This window comes from Symphodus melops (genome assembly GCF_947650265.1).
Source record: "Symphodus melops genome assembly, chromosome: 4".
Classification (NCBI taxonomy): Eukaryota; Metazoa; Chordata; class Actinopteri; order Labriformes; family Labridae; genus Symphodus; species Symphodus melops.
The window spans coordinates 20824833-20847731 of NC_136694.1; the positions used below are offsets into that span (position 1 = coordinate 20824833).

Sequence of the window (22899 nt, forward strand, 5' to 3'; positions counted from 1 at the left end):
AAAAAAACAACATGACAAATGTCCTAAATACCTAACTACAAAACTATGCCCTGCACATCACATTAATACATATAGAAACAAAAGAAAAACTCTTATAATGTAAATTGTTGGCTAACTGCTCCGCTAGCATTTTAAGTTGCTTTTTCTGCTACTATTGATCATACAGAGGGCAAAATGATGGTACAAATACAATAGTTATTGTACATCTGGCTTGACTGGCTTAAATCCAGACAGACGGAGGCAGATAAAGTTTAGTTACATGCCATTGACTTGAGTTTGGTTATTTGTCAGGAGTGTATAATCTCATTTATGAAAGCCATGTTCTCCCTGATGATGAATTGAAACTCGGAATTGATTCATTTTAGAGTAATTGGAAATAAACTCAGCAGAGGAGCTCAGTGGAATGTCGCTCTAAAGTAAACAGTGAGGTGTGCAGCAGAGAACCATCTGTCGCTGTGTGAGAGAAGAAGAGTGGAGATTTACTGTACATGTACCCCAGAAACAAGGACATGTATTGTGAACACTTATTATTGTTTTGATTATTTATTGATTGTTTCTGTTGCAATCTGTAATCCTTTACTCAACAGTCAATTTGAGAAATATGGCACACACATTATTGAAATAAAATGACATTAGCAACAACAGGAATATAAGTATTCTCTCATGAAAGAGGACGCAAACTATGTAGATTAAAAAAACCAACAACAACAATTTCGAGGATGCAAATCACATAGTCTACGTTGATTTACATATTTAATTTAGTTGACATTAAACTTTTCCAAAAACTGGAAAACTAAATATTGATTGCCGGTTCTCGAAGTCAAAAAGTTTTTAGTAACAACGCTTCCAAGATTGACTACAATGGACACATCAGTGGTGCAGATGGCAGCGTGTTGATTTCCCTTCTTAAAATTAAGTGCACATGAACAAAACTTTCCAGACATGGAATCAGAGTGTTTGCAAACAGGTGACAAATACTGATGGGGAAAGTCATTTAGGAATAAATGATCCTAGAAACCAGCAACTGTTAACATGGAGAGGCTACGATAAGAATAATGTCCATGAAGGAATCTGTTATCAGATGTTAGTTAGAAAAAGGAAGGTGCAGAGCAGCGCCAATGATCACCTCTGGTCAAAACATTGTGATCAATAAAAACCTTTTTTATTAAGAAGACAATATGATGGTTTCCTGATGGCTTGTTATTTCATATTATATATAGTCACTTTTTATTTTTAATGTAAGTCATAAAGTATATCTTGCTAAATGATAACCAGCTTTAAATGTCGACTCTAAAATAGTTGTAGTTAAACGATGTGTGGAACATCAGGCATCATAGTAAAATGCAAAGAACTGACTATTTATACATTGAATGGGTGTTTAAATGTAGACATTATGGTCAGGATTTTCATTACGCTTCAGTCAATCTCTTAAGATGTCTGCATGAACCAGGCGATTCAGAGAAGAGAACTGCTTATCGTTCGCTCTGCTGGAATGTTCCGCTTTGTGTCCTCTCCATACAGGAGGCTGTTCTGCACTTCCTCAAAACTCATTTTCCTCCTTGCCTACTCCATTCTCTTCAGGGAATGAATTTAAACTGCAGCCAAGGCAACAATATGTACCAGCAGCAATAAAAAGTCTCCGCTGCTAAAGCAATGAGGCATTTTAATAGGATGAGCTGAGAGTTTTGAGAAGGCACCCAGGCTTCGTTTCCCTCGCTGTTTGTCTCCTCTTCTCCTTCTTACACTTGCAACTGTTTGAAGTTTGGACTCAACAGGGATTTGAATGATTTAAGGTGAAAACGAATAGATGGCAAGTAGAGTGAAAGCATGCTGAAGATGGAAAATCGCACTCTTAAAGTCTGATCATTATATGCACCTCCTGTTGTGAATGGGGCACCTCGGTACGCAGGAAACGGCCTTGAAACACCCCACATGGGAGAATTATACTAAACGCTCAGTCAGAGCTCATTTTTTGTCTCACCGCAGCAGCAAACTGAATCTTTTTTATTCTGAGTCCAGTGTGTGTCATTATAGGAGACACATATCCACCATCACATGAGAGTCTGCTGTCTCAGGGTTCTGTCAGACACACTTTACTGCCATTAGACCTCAACAGCAATGCATCAAAGCTTACTGTGTCTAAGCAACAGGCAAGGAAATCCTCTTTTGTGAGATTTCCCCCAAACTCTGATTCTCTCCAGATATACACGATGCAGATATACCTAAAGGACCATAAAACACAAGCAGGAAGCAATATTTCACCTAATCCATATCAGGAATTCTCCACTCTGACATACTGTATGAAGGTGTTTTTTACACAATACTTACAATAATGTGCAGTAGTTTTCATGGTGCTATTTCTCTTTTTCTGCCTCTTTCTCTATTTCACTTTCTTGGTCTGTCAGCAGTTGGCTGTTCAGCATGAGTCTGGTTCTGCCTGAGGTGAGGTTTTTGGTTGTCAGTGTTGCCAAGCACTTTCTCATAGTGGATAAATGTTTGTTCTCTACACAATATAACAAAGACCACGGTCTAGACCAGAGGCCTGCAGTACGAAGCTAGTTCAACATACCCAGGTGAATTTTTGGTTGTCTGGCTTCAGTATTGTGAACAAATGAGATTGCGCTAAGCGGTCACATGATATCACAAACAAGGATTTTCTTTGACCCAATCAAATAAAGAGGATGATGTTTGCAGAGTGGACCAATCGCCATAATGAACAGTGCATGGGCAGATTGTCCTATTTCTCAAACTCTACAAAATAACATAACTTTTTTAGCACATACAGGAAGAGCTACAGGGGGAAACACAGACTGAGTGAATGTGTGAGTTACGGCTTTTAATATCAATTTAGCACCGGAGTATGTTAGGTGTCCAGGCACGGTGATCTACCACTGTAAGAAGTGAACCATAAACCCGAAGTTAAACCTGAAGCCACCTTGCAAACATATAATCCTGCATCGTAGCTTAAGCCTCTACTCATTTTGTGATGTATAATGAGAACATTTTGTTGTGACCTGGGACTTTATTCACAAATCAGTAGATTTATTTATGCAACAGTGAGTCCTGAAAACAACTTGTTGCATGCAATGTTTTGATAAGGAGCCCATGTAAAATAAAAGAGGTGGAAAAAGATCATGAGAAGAATATCCTCATTAGTCACTAATCTTTTTCCAGTAAATAGTCAGTCACATATTGTACTCTTAACCCAAGCTGTGACCTAAACAGGAAACCCATATTAAACACTGTCTTCATTATTAAAAATCATCTGGAAACAAAGACTGCACTGACTCAGTGGGAAGGAAAAGAGTTACATAAACATTTGGTCTTTCATGAATCGTATTAAAATAAAGAAAAAGAAAAATATCCTCTGTGAGGCAGAGCATCACACCAGAAGGCAGGTCAACACTCAGCGTCACACTAAAAGTTCTCCTTGAATTGGCTTTCACTGACTTCTTCTGTGAAGTTTCCCTCGGATAAAGCTGCTCGGAAACATTTAAGTGCATCGGAATATCTGGTTTAGGAGTTTCCTGTCTTGAAGTTGGCATTTTTCTTGGAGCTCGCCCCGCTTGTTCTGCTCCACTGCCTGTCTGCCTCTATACAAGACTGCATGCCCACTTTTTTTTTTGCAGCCTCACCTTCTCACTTTCCTATGGGTGGCACTTCACATCACGGATCGCATAGTGATTGCAACACAGCCATCTGCCATCCTAACCAAAGGAATACCTTCTCCAGCTGGTGCCCAAAGTGTGCAGCCTTTCTGTCACCTCTGCTAATAAAGTTCAACAACACAGGGGTCAGCCGTCACGTCTCTACTCTGACCCCTTGCAAATGCTGCAAAATGAAATCAGGTGTACCATATGATGCCTTCCTGTTGACCCTCACACTTAGAAAGATTTCTGAGCATTTATTTACAGTACCGACAAGTTTCCTCTGCCCCTGTATGGACATGAAAGGGGATTCCTGCCATCCAGACGACCTCCCTGCATGCACTCTGCAGGAAAATCCAGGAATGGAAACTCTCTCACAAGTCAAACTGCACAGTGGCCTCTGCTCTTGCTGACAGCCTCTCCAGCTCTGAGGGTTCATTACCGGGGTTTGCATTCTCTTACAAAGCAAAACAAATAACCACAGATACTATTTATTTAAGGCCATGACCAACCACAATGGAACAAAGGCTACCAAAGTACTTTTGAGCTGTTCAGTTATTATGTGCAGAGACATTTCACTCAAATTAAGGGGAAAAAAGAGAGACAAAATAATCTAAAACGGAACTGTGAACACTGTTTAAGATGCTCTTTTGCATAGTTTTTACTTGCTTTTCAATTTTGTTGTGCATTTGTTGTAACTTGTATAGGCACTCAATAACATGATAGAGTGTTCTGCATGAAGCTACATTAATGTCATTAAGACAAAGTAATGCATTTAAAATGTCATAAATTCCTCCTTTACAGAGAGAAATGTAGACCATTAGTTAACCATCATTTAAGAGAAGAAGGAGGCTTGTTATGTTACTGGAAACGTCACTGTTTTCTGGATCTTCTTTAGAAATGAGAATAAAATTCCCACCCTCCTAGCTGGAGAATTTTTAACTGGTTATGAAACCCCCAGAGTCCTTGCAATGCCATGATTAGGTCTTTACATGAGGAAGTCTAGTGTGGAAGAGGAAGAGTGAGAGAGAAATGTGAGGGGAGTGAGGGGCTGCCTCTTTCTGGCTATTGTTTGGACACAGTTCCTCTCACGCTGCATTGACCACAGACAGGGCGTGGCTGAGGGGGGCCAGGCAGGGAATATGAGCAGTGGTGGGAGTGGAGGGGGGTGTGTGTGAGGTATTTGGTTGGTGATAGATACAGTGAGCAAGGTTATTGTGAATTGCATACTTTCTCTGCATGTGGACACTGGACAGGAAGGAGGGTGGTCCCTGGTGAGTGTTTCACAGAGAAAGAAAGAGAAGGAGCTGGAGTGGGAGGGCTTGTGTGCCCCTGTAGTTTGGCTCTCTTTTCCCAGCTCTGCTCATGTGCACGATGAAGTAATGAGAGACCCGGGGCCTCTGACAAACTCAGGCCAGATGGGGAGAGGATTCTTCCCCACAATTACTCTGCAGCAGAGAGCATTAGAGCCGCTGCAGCTTTGCCTCTAAGGAGAAATCATAATCACTGAGTCTTTTAGGAGAATACTTAATCAACACCCTTTTACAGCACGACATTCAATTTGGAGGGTGTCTTAAAAGGTTTAGCTGTGTGATCGGCCTCTTTCTCTGAATATAATATACTAGTGTACTGACATTTTCCTGTAGCTTGTATAAAAGGGTGTCAAAGAGGAAAGAGCAGCTAGTTCTTCAATATTTTTACCAATCCATTTCAAAGTTTACTTGGAATATAGTTTCAATATTGTTTATGGATTAGTATTGTGAGTCTGAAATGAGCACTTTCTCAATAAGTGTCTGCAGGGCGCTGAGCTACCACAAGTTCAAATGTCACAGAATAAAAGCTGGACGCATTTTGTTAAATATCCTGCCTTCTGCAAACAAGCAGGGAAAGACCGCAGTGCTGTTTGTTCTGAGATGAAACAAAAAGCCTTTAATATTGCAGGCCAAAACAGACAATCTGATGATAAACTAATTGGAAGTCTCTTAAATAACTCGATACAATACATTTCTCCACAATGGTCAGTATGGAGAACCTTGGCACTGATCTGCTAAATTACACTTTAGATTGATGGTCAACATCCAATACAGCTAAGAAAAAGACTTTCCTTTCCATGGTGTCATTGCTTTCTGCCTTTCAGCGACTTGAGAAGCAAGAATGATGCTTGAGTTAAGGGACATCTAGAAGCAGATTGTAAGCTGCAATCATATTGTGATATTTGCATAAAGATGTTACATCATGATAGTTGATCAGTTGCAGGTTACACACTATGCAAACATGTTTGTTTGATTTGGGATTTGTTTCAGAGGTCTGAGTGTGCCTGTGTGTTCCTTTTATTCTAAACAAGAGTTCTTGAAGGTCTTTTTGTAAGATCATTGCCCCGTCTTAAAAAGAGATAATACACATTGTTTTAAAATAAACTTCACAACCTCAAAATTAAACAGAATTACTTAATTTATGAAGAAGGAAAAGAAGAAAATAAAATATTCATAGGTTGACTCCCCCCCCCCCATTCCCCCTCCGCCTCCTCCACCCTCTGCCCTCAGTTCTCTACCCTCCTTCATCCCTCTGCCCCCTCTGCCCTCCATCCCCATCATTACCCTTCCTCACCCCGCTGCCCCCTCTGCCCCCCATCCCCCCCCCCTTCATCCTGCCACAGTCTGCCCCTACAGGACCTGGCATCACCCCCCTCCTCCTCCACCCCCCGCATGCTCCACTAATTCACGCACCCTAAAAACTCTGCACAGCCATTTATTGTACTGTATTGACTATGCTATTTGCACTATTGCACACTACCTCACTTTAACTTTGTATTTTTAATCTGCACTCTGTTTATATTGTTAATACTGTAATTTATCTACCTCATAGAAATTTGCTATTTGCACTATTGCACACTACCTCACTTTTAACTTCGTATTTTAATCTGCACTCTGTTTATATTGTTAATACTGTAATTTATCTACCTCATAGTAATTTATCCACATTCTACCTCAAAGCGAAACACTCACAAGTGCCTTGTCTGTCGATTGTCTGTTGTTCGTTATTTGTTGTCCAAATGTCTTTAGTTAAGTTATTTGTTGTACAGTATTGCTAGTTTTTTTTCTTTAGTGCTCTTTTATGCACTGCAGGTTTGCACTGGGGGGGGGAATGCAATTTCATCTGTGCTGTATGTTTAACATGTGGCATATTTGACAAATAAAGAACCTTGAACCTTGAACCTTGAACCTTGAATCTCATGGCTTTATGAAAATATGAACATTTTGATAAAAAACATGTATGTTAACTATCATATCCCTGAAAGAAACTTGATAACCTTGCACCTCCCATTGTTTTTAGCACAGTGTGTCACCCGTACTCCCCATGCTGCACGCGTCACCCCCAGCTGCCTTATGGTTGTGTTTTAGAAAGGTTTATGGATTAGTATTGGCAGAGTCCCATGAGTCTGTGATGAGCACTTTCTCACTGAGCGTCTGCAGGCCGCTGATCTACCACAAGTATAAATAATGTAATATCCCATAAGGTTAACTCATATTGATTTTGGAGGACAACATATTTTTATACAGCCTCCAGACAAATTGAGTGCAGGCTGGATATTTTAGTTTTAGTTTTTTTTTTCAGGGGGGGCATCAGGTTTGGCAGCAATGCTTGTATTTGGATTGGTGCTGAAACATCTGCGTTGTCTATGAATGTTAAACAGGGCCTTGACATCAATGTGATAGATTAAGAGGAAGGCCAATGATATAGAGTGCCATCCTAGCCATGAATACATTACTGTCTATAACTTTGATAAAGGCAGGCAGGTCGTTTGTTACAGCCAAATACCTTTCTATTGACTTGAATGTACTTTAAACAAAGTCATATAACAAACAGGTATTGTAGGCATAAATAGATATCCTCAGATATTTACCCAAATTTACCAAAGTGCAGGAAAACTATATACTAAATAAGGAAAGGCAACATGTTTAGCCAATTATATCTCTTACTCATTGTGATAAGTTCAGCATGAATGATAGGCTTGAAGGCCATCAGAAATGCACGCTGAGTTGTTGTGTTCATTGGACATCTGTCAGAGATGCTATTGAAGCTCCACAGGGAAAAAGCTGAAACTCTGACATTTTGGCACAGTTTAATATATTTGCAGGAAGTCACTTCATGCATATTTAAAAATCCTCCTCTCTGTAGCTGCTTTGATCCTGCACAGGGCAGAGCCAACAAATGGACTAACAAACAGCCAGGCCTTGAGAGGGATACACACCTAAAGAACATTTAATCTCCCTAAGCCAGAGGACGCTGCTGCCAGCTCATCACACACCCAGAGATCGCTCAGACGAATCATCTTAAACTTAAAATCTTAAAAAAAAGAAAAGAAAAAAGGCCCTTAGCAGAACCATTCTTAGGCTCATCCCTCTTAATGGAGGCGACATGAGGGCTCTGCAGTGTTAGTTCTTCAGTTTAAAGGAAAGGATGATGCTGACTGTGTGGCTGTGTTTGGTTTGATCGGTCACCTGACTGCTAGCCGGGCCTCTGGGAACAGGAAGTATGACATCACTGCCCTGACATTCAGGAATGTGGGAATGTCAAGCGACCGGTTCACACTCCGGAGCGAAACAGAGACAGAGAGCAGCAGAATGGATAGCACTGATAACACACTGCAGATGAGTTATTTCACCCCTAAAGACCACATTACCTTCCGTTTGAACCAGGCCACTGCACTGAGACAAGGTCTTAAAGCAAACAAGCAGAACCACAGTACTGCAGCTGATACAAACATGTTTAAAGTGAACAATACACGTATACTACTTACCATGACACCCCAGAATCATATCGAGTGCTGGTTATAGTAATATTCCTGACTTTGGTTCTTTTGGTACAGATACAACGTATATGAAAGGGTACCCAGCTGCAGCTTAAGTTTCAGGAAATATATAATTTCAACAACACAACATAAGGTTTAGCAAGCTGACTTTTAGACAAGCTGTCATCCATGTGAACTTCCAAGCAGCAGTGAATAAATGAGAAGAAATACGACACAGCATTGAAGAATTGAACATCCAAAGAGTCACCGACTAGCAATGCGCAGAAAGCAAAAAAGCAAAGAAGTCCAAAGCAAAAAAAGACAGATGACAGATATGTCAGGATTAAAATCACTTTTTACTACATCTCCCATAAAGCAACGTGATGGCAAAATGTATCCTCAAGATGATATAATTACTGTATTTCATTAATGCCTGAGAAGCCATTGATGAAGCTCTGAGGAGTTGCAGGACACGTGTTGTACCCAATGATTCACAGTGTTATCAAAAACAAACGCACCAGATTCCACTGATCAGCCAGGTGCTTAAAGAGCGACCTGTAGATATGAGGAAACACCTGCTGCTGATCTAAATATTCGCAACACAAGGAGTCAAGTCACTGACACTGTAAGAGAGAGATGTTTGGTGGATGTATGATCCTAACAACCTCAATGCCGGAGTATTTATATCAAAAGCCATTTCCTGTCCTATCGAGACAAGCTCTGTGCTCATGGAGGCGATGAGAGGATGAATCTGTCACGTCATTCTCTGTTATGTTCCTTGGACCAGGAGCACGTCTTTGTGGTTCAGTTAAGACCTCAGAACAACATGCAAGCAAAATCACAGGGACTTTCCCCCAACATTGTTGTTCCAATAATTACAAAATAAAGTCATTATAAATGAATCCAAGATGTTTGCTTAATGAAAGTAGCTGCAAGAATCTATCGTCAGAAGGTTTAATTAGACCCAGACCATCTTAAACAGAGTGAAACAAAGTAACTATGAACATTAAATAAAGCTAAAGAAGAATGTATGTGTCATTAATAAACTGAAATTTAGAACTTGTATAAAAATAGATGAATTAAAGCATGTTAAGCAATGACATGATGCCAAAACTTTATCCATAAAAACTTTTAGGTTAAAGCTCACTCCGACTTCATCGCTTCTCATCCCAGCTAAGTGCTGGTGCCATGCAGTCGCCAGGCTCTGTCAGATGTGTTGGCTCACAGTTTCTGGGCCCACAGCTCAGGAGTTTGAGACTCTTTGCCAGACTCTGGGAGAGAAGCAGCCAGAGCCGGAGGGAGTGCAGCCCCACAGGAGCCCAGATGCTGCCTGGGAAACTAAACCCTGGACCGGCTCTGGCCCACGCTCTCTAACCCCAAACCTCCTCCCTCCAGTCTAATAACAACACCCAGACTGTCTCTTTTCACTCTGTTGATTTTTTCTTTTTCATTCTGGTGTGGAGTTTGGGGAAAACTAAGTCACCCGGCTGCACATTCCCTAAATACTTCCCACTGTTCATTTGAAAACACTCACACTTGTTCATGTTCTCCCACACACTCACAGAGGCAGGGGATTAGGTGTGAGTGCACACACGCATTTTCACGCATACACACACATATTCCCAAGCATGTGACACTTACCCCGGTAGTGGAGGCTGTCATCGTGGTGATTGTGCTGGTGGTGGTTCTCCAAGCCTGGGGGGCTGCTTGCACCCAGCTCTGCCAGTCTGCGGCTGGTGGCGGAGAGCTCAGAGCGGAGGTTGGTAACTTCCTGACTGGCAGACTGGATGGCCCCATCAATCCTCTGTGCCAGCTGTTTGTTGTCTTCCATCATTTTAAGGATTTTCCCCTGAGGAGCAAATCCAAACAGAGCAGCATGATGTCAAGAGGAGCATCAGAAGGGGTTGAAGCTCGGACCGTTTCCTGCTCCACCTCCTTCTTGTTCTCTTGCCCCCCTCTTCTTCTCCTCCTCCACCTGTGCTTCTTCTCTCACAGTTTACTTCACACATAAAAAAAAGCAAAAATGATGGTCCCTCTGCTGTTCTGTGCTAAGAGGATGTCTACCTGTTACTACATAAAGAACAACGTCTGTGTTGCCAGAGGAAGCATGTGTGTGTCTGAGAAAAAAAAAAAGAGAGAGAGAGAGGAGGAGGAGATGAACGCAGAGTGAGCAGAGAAAATAAAGACAGAAGAGGAAAAGAGATGCAGCCCAGCAGGCAGAGGGAAAAGTGAGCGCTCCCGCCGAGGAGAATGTGCTGTGAGCAGCTGCTCTCAGAGAGGACCCAGCACACACTGAGATGACATGCAGTCTTTTAAATGGATCGTACCATGTGCTGGAGGACCAGGGGAGAGAGAGAGAGGGGGGTGGGTGTAGTTGGACTGAGCTACTCTCCACTAACTCTGAAACTACAAGAGTGTGTTTTCTATCCCACACCCTATGGAGCCTGTAATGAGTTGGCAATCGGGTCTGTTATAGGGAAAAGCACAGATTTTTTTCCTCTTTACTTCTTCCTCTTTGGCAGCAGTATTGAACCCTTTGACAAGCACTTGTCAACCCCTCTGTATCGTTTTTTTCCCCTCCCACTCCCACATTCCCTTCCTCCCTCTCATTCTCACACCCACTGTCTTTTTGTCTTTCCCACCCCCCTCTCTTTTTTCATTCCATTATATATTCATCTCTTTGTCCTGGTAAAGCTCACCCCTACATTGGTGGAAAGCGAAAGGGGGCTGGCCCAAAGCACCCAAGGGGAAAACATTTCAACTCTGAGAGCAAACTTAGCCGAGGACAGAGGCAAGGCCCTCTAATGGGCTTATAAAAAAACAAGGCCTGGGAAATCACAATCATGCTGTCAGAAGAAAACATAGTTTTACGTCCTAGATAAAAATAAAAAAAACAGCTGGATGGATCGTAAGCTTATCTGTAGGCCCAACAAATAACACCACCAACATCAGGTCTTATCTGTACAGCTGTAAAATATCATTGCTCACAGAAAGGGTTAGGGACGGGACAGCGACCGTTCATCTCAACTTCAAATGATACCGGAAATTGCAAAGACATCACAACTTGGAATCTGCATTTGACATTTCATTTCCCCAGTAAGAAAACACATCCTGTCTTTGGCAACAAACCGAGGAAGACGAGTGATACATCACTCAGTTGCTGTCATCTGAAGCTTCGTTGATAACGGCTCAACGCTCATTGGTATTCACACAATAGCAGAGAGAGAAACAAAGAGGTGGATTGCAGTGTGTTTGGGACTAGTGACTGAATCAGACACGTGACTTTTGGTTAGACTGGTGGGTTTTTTTAAAGCCCATCCTTCATGATAAAAAAAAAAACAATGATATGCAAAAAGTACATCGATTATGTTTCAGTAAGAGGATGTACACAGCAGTGGCATGTTTGATCACATCACATGTTAGCAGATCATTATCAATGTCTAGACAGTCACATCACTGTCATTAATTAGTGCACTGACCCTGATTTGTGGCTGATAAACACAAGACTAATCCAGCACTCTAGACCTTAGCTTTGAGAGCTATGAGAGCTACAGTATCTCTTGAATGGTCCTGCTATTTCTCCAAAACTGGATTTCTTACGCAACACGACATCTTCATTCATAAACCAAAACCTCAGTCTGCTATGAGCATTGTGAAACAAGGCTTCCATGCGATCCACTGTGGAATGCGAGGGAAATGAATGATTTGGGGGTCAAAGGTTGAGAAGCGTCCCAGATACACATCAACAAGCAGACAAATACTTTGAGGATGCATAATTGTGGCATGTCCAAAACATACAAGACTCCTTCTGTGTCCATAACAAGACTGAAAGCTTACATGACCACAGCAGAGACCTTAGACCAGGGCAGGGACTTGGATGACTCCCTTCAATAACCAGTTCTCCCATTAGTGCCTCTGTGGATTCGGTCCAAAGTTGGTTCAGTGTTTGTGTTGTTCGTTTGCTCACTTGTTTCATACCATTAATGGGAAGTTTAATTAAGTGTGCTGAACGCATGCAGTTAAAAAGAGGTATTGATAAACAGTCACCATGACTGTCTGCCTGGGTTAATTGAATATCGACTAATCCTCCACACACTGGAATGCTTTCCATTTTTACCCAATAGCAAAGTGATATAATGTCCTGCTCAACTATTTATACAGGTCTTATCAGGAGCCTGGGGGAAAAATCCACTCCACTCCACTCAACATACTATTTGTCCATCACACACCAAGAGGAGCCATGGTGCCTGTCAGGGTCCATAAGTATGCAATAGATTTATAAAAGACAAGGTAAAGCATAGATTTGAAAATTATGAGAAAAAAAAAAACGTGTGTTGTGGGTGTGTAATTATTGTGAGTATGCTGTTGCTGTTGAACATTCATTGACCACATTTTTGTATCTTTGTTTTCTATACTTGTGACGCCAGGGAAGAAGACAGATCAATCAGATTGTGAGGACGCTTGACTCTCAGATCTCAGCAATCTGCCGGTTGGTCCACTCTCAGATCTCAGCAATCTGCCGGTCAAGGACCCTTCACCTCTCAGCTGCTCGTTTGCACTCTGCACAGTTACAGCTTTCACATCCAGAGCAGCACATTTTGAGGAGTGCTACTTTCAGAGATTATAAAGTAGAGTAAATTGTGATTGAGAGACTTAGAAGTTACAGGGAAATAACTAACTTAGGTTCATGTCAAAGATGCCAAAATTATACACCATCGCCTTCCATTTAACATGTGTCTGTTAGTCCAGAAAATAAAAAAAATAATAAAATAAAAATAAAAAAGGTAGATAAAACTGTTCACAGGCAGTTGGAAGAAGATCAAGAGGCCTCATTTGGCACACAAGATTTTTTTTTTTTTAAATGTCTGTAACTGCTTGTTAAATTAAAACTTTTAATTGATCTTAAAATGAAACCTTGTCATGCATGATGAGGACAAATCTGAAATTAATATAGTAAGGATTTATAAGTCAAGTCAAGGCCTTTTTGCTGAGTGTGTCAAAAGTTCTTCCAAGAAGAGTGTAGTCTTTTGAAACAGACAACAATAATCCTCGAGGGAGTTTTATTACAGCATACTGTATGGAGTTAACATTATGCATGTTTAAATAAAGAGAGTCTATAAATTGTGTCGAGCTCTATGTTGTTAAGAATTGTTCTGAATCTCTGCATGTGAAAATGCTCAGGGTGGAAGCGACTAAAACAAAGCAGCAGGTTTCAGGACATTTTATTCTGGAAATTAACGCTGTCTCTGCACACAGCAGACTGTCTGCCAACATCAAAGACTACAAGTGTTTTGAATCTTTACTTATTGGCAGGTTAATTGGCGCCACAGTTTTACGTTTGTTCACCATCACTGCTGTGTGTTTGTGTGAGTAAAACAACAGAAGCAAAATGTTACATGTAAGGGATAACAGAAGCAGTTTAAATGAGAGGCTCCATATCTGGTTTGCAAAATAAAACGAGGGTTTTGAATGCCAAAACAGGAAATCTTGTTTTCTTTTGACGATATGAGTGACAAACATGACGCGTCAGACAAACTTGGTCCTTGTTTGTTGGATCATAAAACCATTTTTCACTTGCAATAAGGAAGCATTAATACATTTATACATGTGGTAAGGTGATGAGCTAATATTCTATTTAATATTACAAATAATTTGTGCTGATCATTTATAGCCTATATGACTAAATTAAAAAAAGAGAGAAAATGTGGTTGGAAACTATAAGAGGCAGAGTTTCTTCTTCCGTTCACTAGCTTTTCATGTTCACACAGAATGCAGATTTATCGAATGCAAATGTCACAGTTGGAGAGAAAAATGTGGGTATTAATGTTGAAGCAAGTGACGGGAAGAGAAAGACTCTTTCCCCGAGTGGTGACACACAAGCACAGAGGGTCATTGAAGGAGTGAACTCTGAATGGCAGGGAGCGGAAACTCAACTCTTTCACTGTTTTCTCTTTCTTTATCTGTGTGATTTCTTTGAAACCAGCTCGTTTCCCTGGCTTTCTAGAGATTAGTTGGAATCTTTTATTTTTATTAAGTTTTGGAAGACTCTGTTTTCTGTAAAACCTTTACAAAGACTCATAGATATAGAAGTGCAAATGAAAGAATCAAACAGAATCATATTCAGAATCAGAGCAGCGTTTCTTGCCCAGTAGGTTTGCACAGACAAGGAATTTGTCTCAGAGGTTTAGGTGTTCTGAAAAATAGAACACAGACATACAATAAATAAGCTATCAAAACAGTAGTATCCCTACTGTCAAGGAATGTACATGAGATGAGAAAACATAAAGCTATTTGGGCAGGAATGTGCAAGATGATACTTATCTTTATATTACATTGTAAAGTTCAACAAAGTGTGAAATGTAAACAGACTTGAGCGCTAATGTAGCACTTCTTTAAAAGCAGAAATCACAGATAACTGTTCATATCTAATTGAAAGAACTTCTTAATGAAGACCACAACCTAACTATCTAAAACAAACCCCTTTAAGTAGATCAGATGTCATACAGTTTGGAGAAGTGCAATATACATCAAAACATGTTTTGCTGTAAAGTTTGATATATACAATTCAGGTTTCATGTTCACAGACTTATACTGTATTCTTGCAAACTTTCAGCAGGGTGCCACCTGCAGGTTGCTGAACAGTAGAAAGCAGCAGCTATATTTCTGTTCTGCAGCTTAAACTCAGGCAGCAGAGAAAATAAACTCCATTGCCTTAAGCTGGCCTATAGAGACTGAGATAAAGCCTGGAGAGAAGCACCTCTTATCTGTTCTCAAACTCAGTGCGTCTGTCACCAAAAAAAAACTCCTCTTAAAGTTTCACTCCAACGCCTTGCAGCCTCGTCCGTCTCCCATCTCTGATAGTCTGGTCATAATAAGCAGTTTGACAGCCTCTCCACTTGGAGATAATGGTCGACAGGGCTGCAGATGAAGCAGAGTGCTAGAGGCCTTGATGAGTATGAAGATAAAGGCTTGTCTGCAGGACTCTGGGGGAATTGAGGGAAGAGAGGATCAGGGAGAGGAGAGGGAGGTTGGGCGGAGATGAACTTCAATACCTGAGGGACTGGAAACATATATATATATATATATATATCTGACTGATGATGGAGAATCAAACTGCAAAAAATGACATTCCTGCATTGTTCCGCATGCCTTCTCTCCACAGAGACACTTTCTGCTTCTTGCCTCATTTCCCCTCGATCTCACTTCTGCTCCCTGCTGGCAGTTCTCTGTCATTGTGTCTTCTCCCAGTGGTTCTTAGATTCCATTGCTATGCCTCAGCCCCTTAAGTCTGCTCAACTTGCACAAGTTGTAGAGAACATTACATAGGATTCATCCCCTTTGGTTCACTCAACAAATTCTTGTGTTACAACCTGATATTTGAATTGGCTTTTGATAGTTTGATTAATTTGATGGTTTGATTAATGAACAACAGTAATCAAAAAGCAGATATTTGTGGATGTACATGTTGGAGGCAATCCTTGTCGGATTTATTTTCTCAGGTTTCACACAAAAGCACAACATGTTTTATATTTATCAGCCTGATGCTGCATGCTGCCTTAAGTCTGTGTTAGACAAGGCAGTCGCACACTGCAGAAACAGCTTTGGTTTGCATTTCGACAACAAAGTTTCAGGCTTGTCAAAAAACAAAACTAACACAAGTTCAGAATGGGTTCAGCAAAAGGACAAGAGAAACAGCTTTGTCAACAGGGAGTGCCGAACTCGACACAAACCTAAGCTCCTCACAGTTGCTTTGAAACCACTTTTGTAAGATAACAACATGTGAAGAACTTCAACGAGGATATGCTCGGCACTAAACATTTCTCTTCTGACTTGAGCAGAAAGACGTGCGGATATAAATGTTTCCGTCATCTCCTCTAATGACATGCAGATCATGATGAGATCACTCGGGAGCCAGAGAGGATACAAAAGGTGCATGTTTCTCACGTATCGTTACACATTCAGCTACGCTGCTGCTGCTGTCTAATCGAGTCCCTCACCCCTGTCATCGTGCTCTGCTCTCTTCTGAGGGAGACACAATTACACGCTGATGTTAGAAAGCCCGAGTGATGCCTATAGCTTGCAGGAGAGATAAGAAAGATTATCACCATCAACATAATTAAAGCGTCGTTAAAATGAATCCAAGTAACAAAGAGTTGTTTTGTAGCTAGTGGCAGCTGCATCAAAGACCTGATAGCAGAAAGAAAACTACAGGTAATAACGTGTGACCAGCTCTTCATGAAAGGCAAAAGTGCTGTGTGTGAGTTCAAGAGGATTTCTCTCAAGGTAAAACATTTCTACAACACAGAGGCCTTCATTCATTAACAACCAATCCGCCATCCATCACTCACTCTCTCTTTTCTGAACAGCGAAGTGGCTTTCAGAGGGCAACAGCAGATGAAATCAGCCTGACAGAGTTCTCCTTGCTGATTTATGATAGACGTTTAGTTATTTATTGAGGTAATCATGCTGGGTTTGCTTGTAGCAGGTTAAAGTACACACCTCCCAAAACAACTGGGAGAGCTTCACACACAGAGAGAGAGGTGCAGGGCTGCTGTCTCTTTTTCCTGGAGAATTAGGGAGATGCTCTTTTTTAAAGGGTAAAGAAATTAAAGGAAGGGATGAAATAGTTTGACATAATGACAGAAGTGGAAGAAAGAAAAAAGACATACACCTGATAAAAGCAGGTCCAGTTCAGACTCTTTGTTACATTCTTTACCGAGAACCAACAGTAATACAGAATAAACAAGCAATTATCAACAGTGGCAAATAAAAGCTTCCTCTTAGAGGAGACAGAAACCTCAAATAGTTATAGACTAACTAATTAACAGCCGTGTGCCACAACCAGATGAGCCAAGTTCTTTGCCACAAAGTCTCCCTCTATGTTCTTTACCAGGCACTAGTACTAGAGGTACTTTGAATAATCTGCATAAGAGGCAGTGGGCTTTCAACTAAACTATATAATGTAAACCAATCTGCATAAATGTATCACAGTGTAGGAAACTTCAGCTTAGACACTGCGGTCTGGAGCAACGGATGGATAAAGCAACATTTTTTGTGCAGGACATTATGGTTCAAGTCGTAGATACTGTGTTGTGTTTTATAAATGTTTGTGTGTTGTTTCATATTGTATTTATCTGTGTTATATTGTTGGGCACTGTGTATGATGTTAAGAGAGACCCTGGGAAACACTTTCTCATTCTGCCTGGCATCATTGATGCATTGCTAAATGACAAAGTTTGATTTAATTTCATATTGATAATCTGAATGACAGCCACCAGCTCTGCCCTGCGCATCTGCATTGAATCAAAAGGATGCCATGTTTTTCTGAACTACATGCCAAAGGCTGTGAACAGGCATCTGTGTTGGCGACCCAGGATGAGAAAGTATTGCAGCTGTGTCCTGCCTGCAGGAGCAGATGCTGTACAGACAATATACACCAGACTCTGCAGCAGAAAAAACATTCCACATTCTAGCTGAGACCAAACAACTTTTCTGCACCAAAGAGGACCACTCCCCGGCAAACTGCAGCACTGCAGCCAAATAACTGACAGCAGGTTTAGGGAGAGAGAGAAGAAGTGCAGTGCTGGGGACAGATTAATCCGTATCTGACTGAGAGCTGTTTTGGTACAGTGTATTGATAAGGAGCTTACTGCATGTTGTGTATGTGTGTGTAAAAGCACAGTGGCAGAGCATATTGATTAAAAGACTCAACCCACCGTCATGCATTCACACTCGAGGGGGCAGTTTCAACATGAAGTACAGAGCCTGTAATCGCTCCATCAACACTATGTCAATGTCCTCATGCAGCTCCTTTGTATGCAAGTCAGTACACTGTGTTTATTTATTCACGACCAAGTTAAATTCTACATTTAGGACAGAAAAACAACCACAAAAAGAATTGAAGATATCTCAAAAATGAACACAACGGAGTAAAATCCTTCTGTTTGCTAAAGATACAATAACAGTCCTGCCACACCAAGAGAATTTAAAATTGTCTCTAAAACGTACAACTTGCTCTGTTCTGGGAATGTCTTTCTTTGTTTGCTAAAGCTAATACAATAAATGAAACGTGTAGGAACACTGTGAAAAATGGGCAACAAGGAAAGCGGAGAGAAAGATAAATAAGGCAAAGAAATGGAAGCGCACGGAGACAGTGTGAGAGAGACAAGGTTGTAGCCCAAAACATGTGAAGCTACAAAGTCATTTATTATATTTTCAACATTTATCTCTGCTGGGGAGAGCCAAGTTATCACAAGGACTAAATTGAAAGACATTCAAGCGTGCAGTAGAGAGTCAGTTAAAGGAACAGAGACGAGCCGACCGGCATAGACTCTCTCCGTTTTCAGGCTTAGCATATTGCTCTGCATAGAGAGCCTTTGGTGCATATATAAGACACACACACACACACACACACACACACACACACACACACACACACACAGAGAGACACTCACATACATATGCAACACAGGGACAGCTCAAACATTAAAATGCAAAAGCAATTAAAGACAAGCCACAACAGCGTCGAAGAAGCGCCAACCTGACAGTAGGTTGGAGTACACTTTGATAACTTTAATTAGAGCAATATGGCTGACTCATCTGAGAATATAATTGAAGCAAAAGGGGATCATTTCCCAGACTGGAAACCTGTTTTATACTGTGCCTACAGTTACAGGGTATGACTACTTTACATATACTTTAGTGCAAAAGGGCAAAGCACTTATGCAAATGTGTTTAGAGAGACAAACTGTGCTGATGAGATACTTTTTCTATTGTGCCTTTTATTTCATGGCCCCAGCTTGTTCTAATTGTAAATGTATGTGATTTAAAAGTGTTTAATAAGCTGGCTCCTGCAGGAGCTTGGAGCTGCATTAATCTACATGCTAAATGAGTTTGTCTGAATCCAAAACTTGTCTGGCTAAGGGAATTGAGCTCTTGTAAGGGATTATAACAAGGCATTAATACTAAGATCCATGGAAAGCAAAACAATGCAATACTTCTTTCTCTTTCTTAATATTTAACATTTGGGCAAACTAATTACCATATTATCATTTTACAGTCATGTTGAATGGATGAAATATGCTCCGGAGTATGAACAAAAAGCTGTTTGCCTGCAGATATCTCCCTGTGTGTTTACTGTCCTCGGTGCTCAGTTTATTCTGGTCGTCATTTCTTTTGTATATCCAATATGACATCATTGAGTGCTTTGTATGTGCACTTGTGTTTAGGTAATTACGTACCGCTGTTCTTTTGTGTGTGTGTGTAGGTGTGTGTTAGTGTGCGTGTGCGTGTTTTCTGTCAAGGTGATAAGAGGAAAATGTAACGCAATGCGCACTTACTTAAAGCAACAATCAAAAGCAGCTTGTTTACCAAGGATAACAATCACACTGAGCAAAGAATCTTCAAGACTTAAAAACCACCTTTCATCACACACATGCCTTTGGAGAGCTTCATGGTCATTCTGCTACTCCCTGATGAGACAACACAAGCTTAAACATAAACCACAGATGAGGCAGAGAGGCCGGAGAGAACAGTGAAGAGCTTTTACACATAAACACACGGATCATAGTTTCGTACATCCTCTGTTTACAAAAGCATCACTTTGGGGATAAAAAAAACAAAATGTTCTCTTCCATGCTAAAATATGTATACTCTCATCACACTGGTATAGCATACATTCAAGTGAATTATTAAATATTTGCAAGTCTTGTATTGTATACCACCATACATTGCTCTAATATCTTAATATTGAATGCTTCACTTCCTCTCTAAGGCACCTCACATTATATTATAGCTAATACTGCAATAGTCAAACCCACTTTACATCACTCCCTCACGTCTATACATTCCCTACTTACAGCTCATTTGTAATGTTCAAAATATTCTTAAACATTTATTATTGTTAACAGGATCATGATGTGACAAAGTGCTACTTTCTTGAACTTCAAAAACGGCAAGGAGGTCATCTTAGTGAATTGTTCATGAGGTTTAGACAACGTTCATAGGATCAGAGGTTATCCTTCATCGTTGTTCACCATTATATTTAAAGAAATGGAATCACTTTTACAGATGTTTACTCATGAAAGCGTTGGACATTATTCAGTCTAACTGTAGCACAGGAGTCACACTGATGTCATCACCGACTTCCTGAGGACCACGAATGTCTGCACAGAATGTCCCAGCATCCGTCTATTAAAACTTTAAGTCTGATCTAAAGAAGTAGATCAATGGCCACAGCCAATGATGGCGATAAATGCCAAAAGCTTGTCTTAAAACAACATTTTGTTTACCTCGAATATGTTTGCGGTTTTAAGTAAATCGTAATATAGTCAACTATATTAAGTAGTTAAGTTACTTTAATATACATTTCTGGGTCATATGGCTTCATGTCAGAAGTTTGTCAGAAAATAAATTGACAGCCATCTTTATTTATTTATTTCCTCTCACTCAGGGAGGGTTCTTTGGTAAACTTTACAGAGAGATGAAGATCTCTGGGTTACAATACCCAGATTTATTTTCCTTTTTCAGCCATTGTTTAAACAGAACCCTTTAACAATTAGCAAAGAACATCATTTCACATTAAACTAAATGTGTGAATAGTCAAGCCTATTATGAATTGCAAATGTAATGCAAATGTGCACGTTTTATGGTAAATATATCACCCTCAATGACATATTAATGAAAATCCACTGACTACATTAAGGCTGCCTTATTGTCAAAGCCATAAAATGAGCAATCCCTCCTCTCATAAAGAGACTTCATTGTTATCTATCCACTTTGATTTGAAACTTATTTGAAAGAAACTAAAAACAAGACAAGCAAAGGAAACAGCAGGTGTGAGGGATTTAAACCATGTACAACAAAAATCAAACACGACTTTGCATGCTCCTGTGAATGGTAAAAAGGCACAATTAAACTAGTTTCAATTTATGACCAAAATTGAAACCTGCTGAGCCTCATTCTGCAGAAAGATATCCAGAAGCATCAAAAGACATACTGCAATGAAAATGTAAATGCCCGGACTGAAAAAAAATAAAAAATAAAAAATGCGTTTCACTTTTGATCAAAAGTTATATTATGAAGACTTACAAGGAACACTATGTAGCATCCTCAGAGTAAGAAATGTACATACCATGATTTGGTTTGTGAGGTTTTCTTTTGTCTGCAAATGATAAATAGTGTTGGAATTAAAGTTCAAAAGTGACTCTGTCCGTAATGTTCAATGTTTAACAGGAAATAAAGCTTCACCTTGCCTCCAAAGAAAAACTATTACAGCGCTTTTAAAAGCACCTGCCTGACATTTTAAGTCAGGGTTACAAAAGGACAAGTATCACATTAAAATATCTTCTGTGAAGTTCATTAAAATGCCATCTGCTCACCAAAAAAAATCACATATATTCATGACAGAGCAGAATTGCTCTCTGGGGAATAGTTTAAAAAAAAAAAAAAAAAAAAGATTCAGTTATCTGGCAACAGATTCATGCATTTAGAAGATGCATGATTATGCATGCTGATAGGCTTTCAGCTGGGATCCCTGGAAACACGTTTCTCACTGAAGCAGTCAAGACTGGAATAAGTGGAGCATCCAGTCAGAGCAGAACAGCACTGCAACAAAACAGCAGCACACAGTCACACTCACACACTCACACATGAAGAACCGCAGGAGAGCTTAAGAGGATTCAAAGTAGGAGTTTGTTGAGAGCAATCGTAATCATGCTCATGAATACTAACAAGGATGGGACAGAGAGGAAAAGCACATGAAGAACATGATTCATTACATAAGAAGCCGTACACAGCAAAACAGATCCAACTGTTTCCATAATTAATAACAATAGGCTTACGAAGAAACACTGAAATTGGGATTTTCATTATGAGCAATTGTGTTTGAACTTTCTGATCCGATTTTCTGCATTTTCACAATAAATCTTCCTTTTCCTTTTCCACTGCGGTTTCCAGAGAGTGATACGTTGAAGGGGAGGAGTGTGAAACAATGATATGAATGTGGTAAATTCAGAGAGAAGCAAATTGATTTGACATAAGTAGAACATGAAATATGTACAGTATTGTGCATTTACAGCACTAATTAAATTAATAGGAATTATTTCAGATGAGGCAGATTGGAGGATAATCCTGACAGATTAAAGAATTAGAGCCTGCATTTGTACCTAAAGGTGTTACAGTAGGGTCACGAAGGAGGTCATATATATATATAATCATGTACAGGCTTTGCTGATTGTCTTTATCATTAGCACTGATTTCTTTCCTTACTTGAAGTAACTTAATTATCTTATCTTGCTCTAATGTTGACTTTGTGATACAGTCAACAAACAATTACTAAAATTAAATCATTGAGAGGATAAGGATGTATTATCTAATGCTTGTAAACATGCTCCATGAACACCACAGCAGTTTTTGAGCCCAAATTTCACAGGTAAAGGTAAATAAACCTGCAATCTGAAT

The 22899-nt window shown here is 40.2% G+C and overlaps 1 protein-coding gene across 6 annotated transcripts in view; it reads right to left on the minus strand.

Moving 5' to 3' along the window:
- kaznb (kazrin, periplakin interacting protein b) overlaps positions 1-22899 on the minus strand; it is a gene marked incomplete at its 3' end in the record, with an annotated part of 104209 nt that overhangs the window by 50095 nt on the left and 31215 nt on the right. For all 6 annotated transcript variants that reach the window (XR_013778887.1, XM_079341518.1, XM_079341517.1 and 3 more), the window contains exon 4: positions 10081-10288. Coding sequence is in view for 5 of the 6 variants with exons in the window: in XM_079341518.1 (XP_079197644.1) it covers positions 10081-10288 (208 nt within the window). The remainder of the gene's footprint in view (positions 1-10080; positions 10289-22899) is intronic.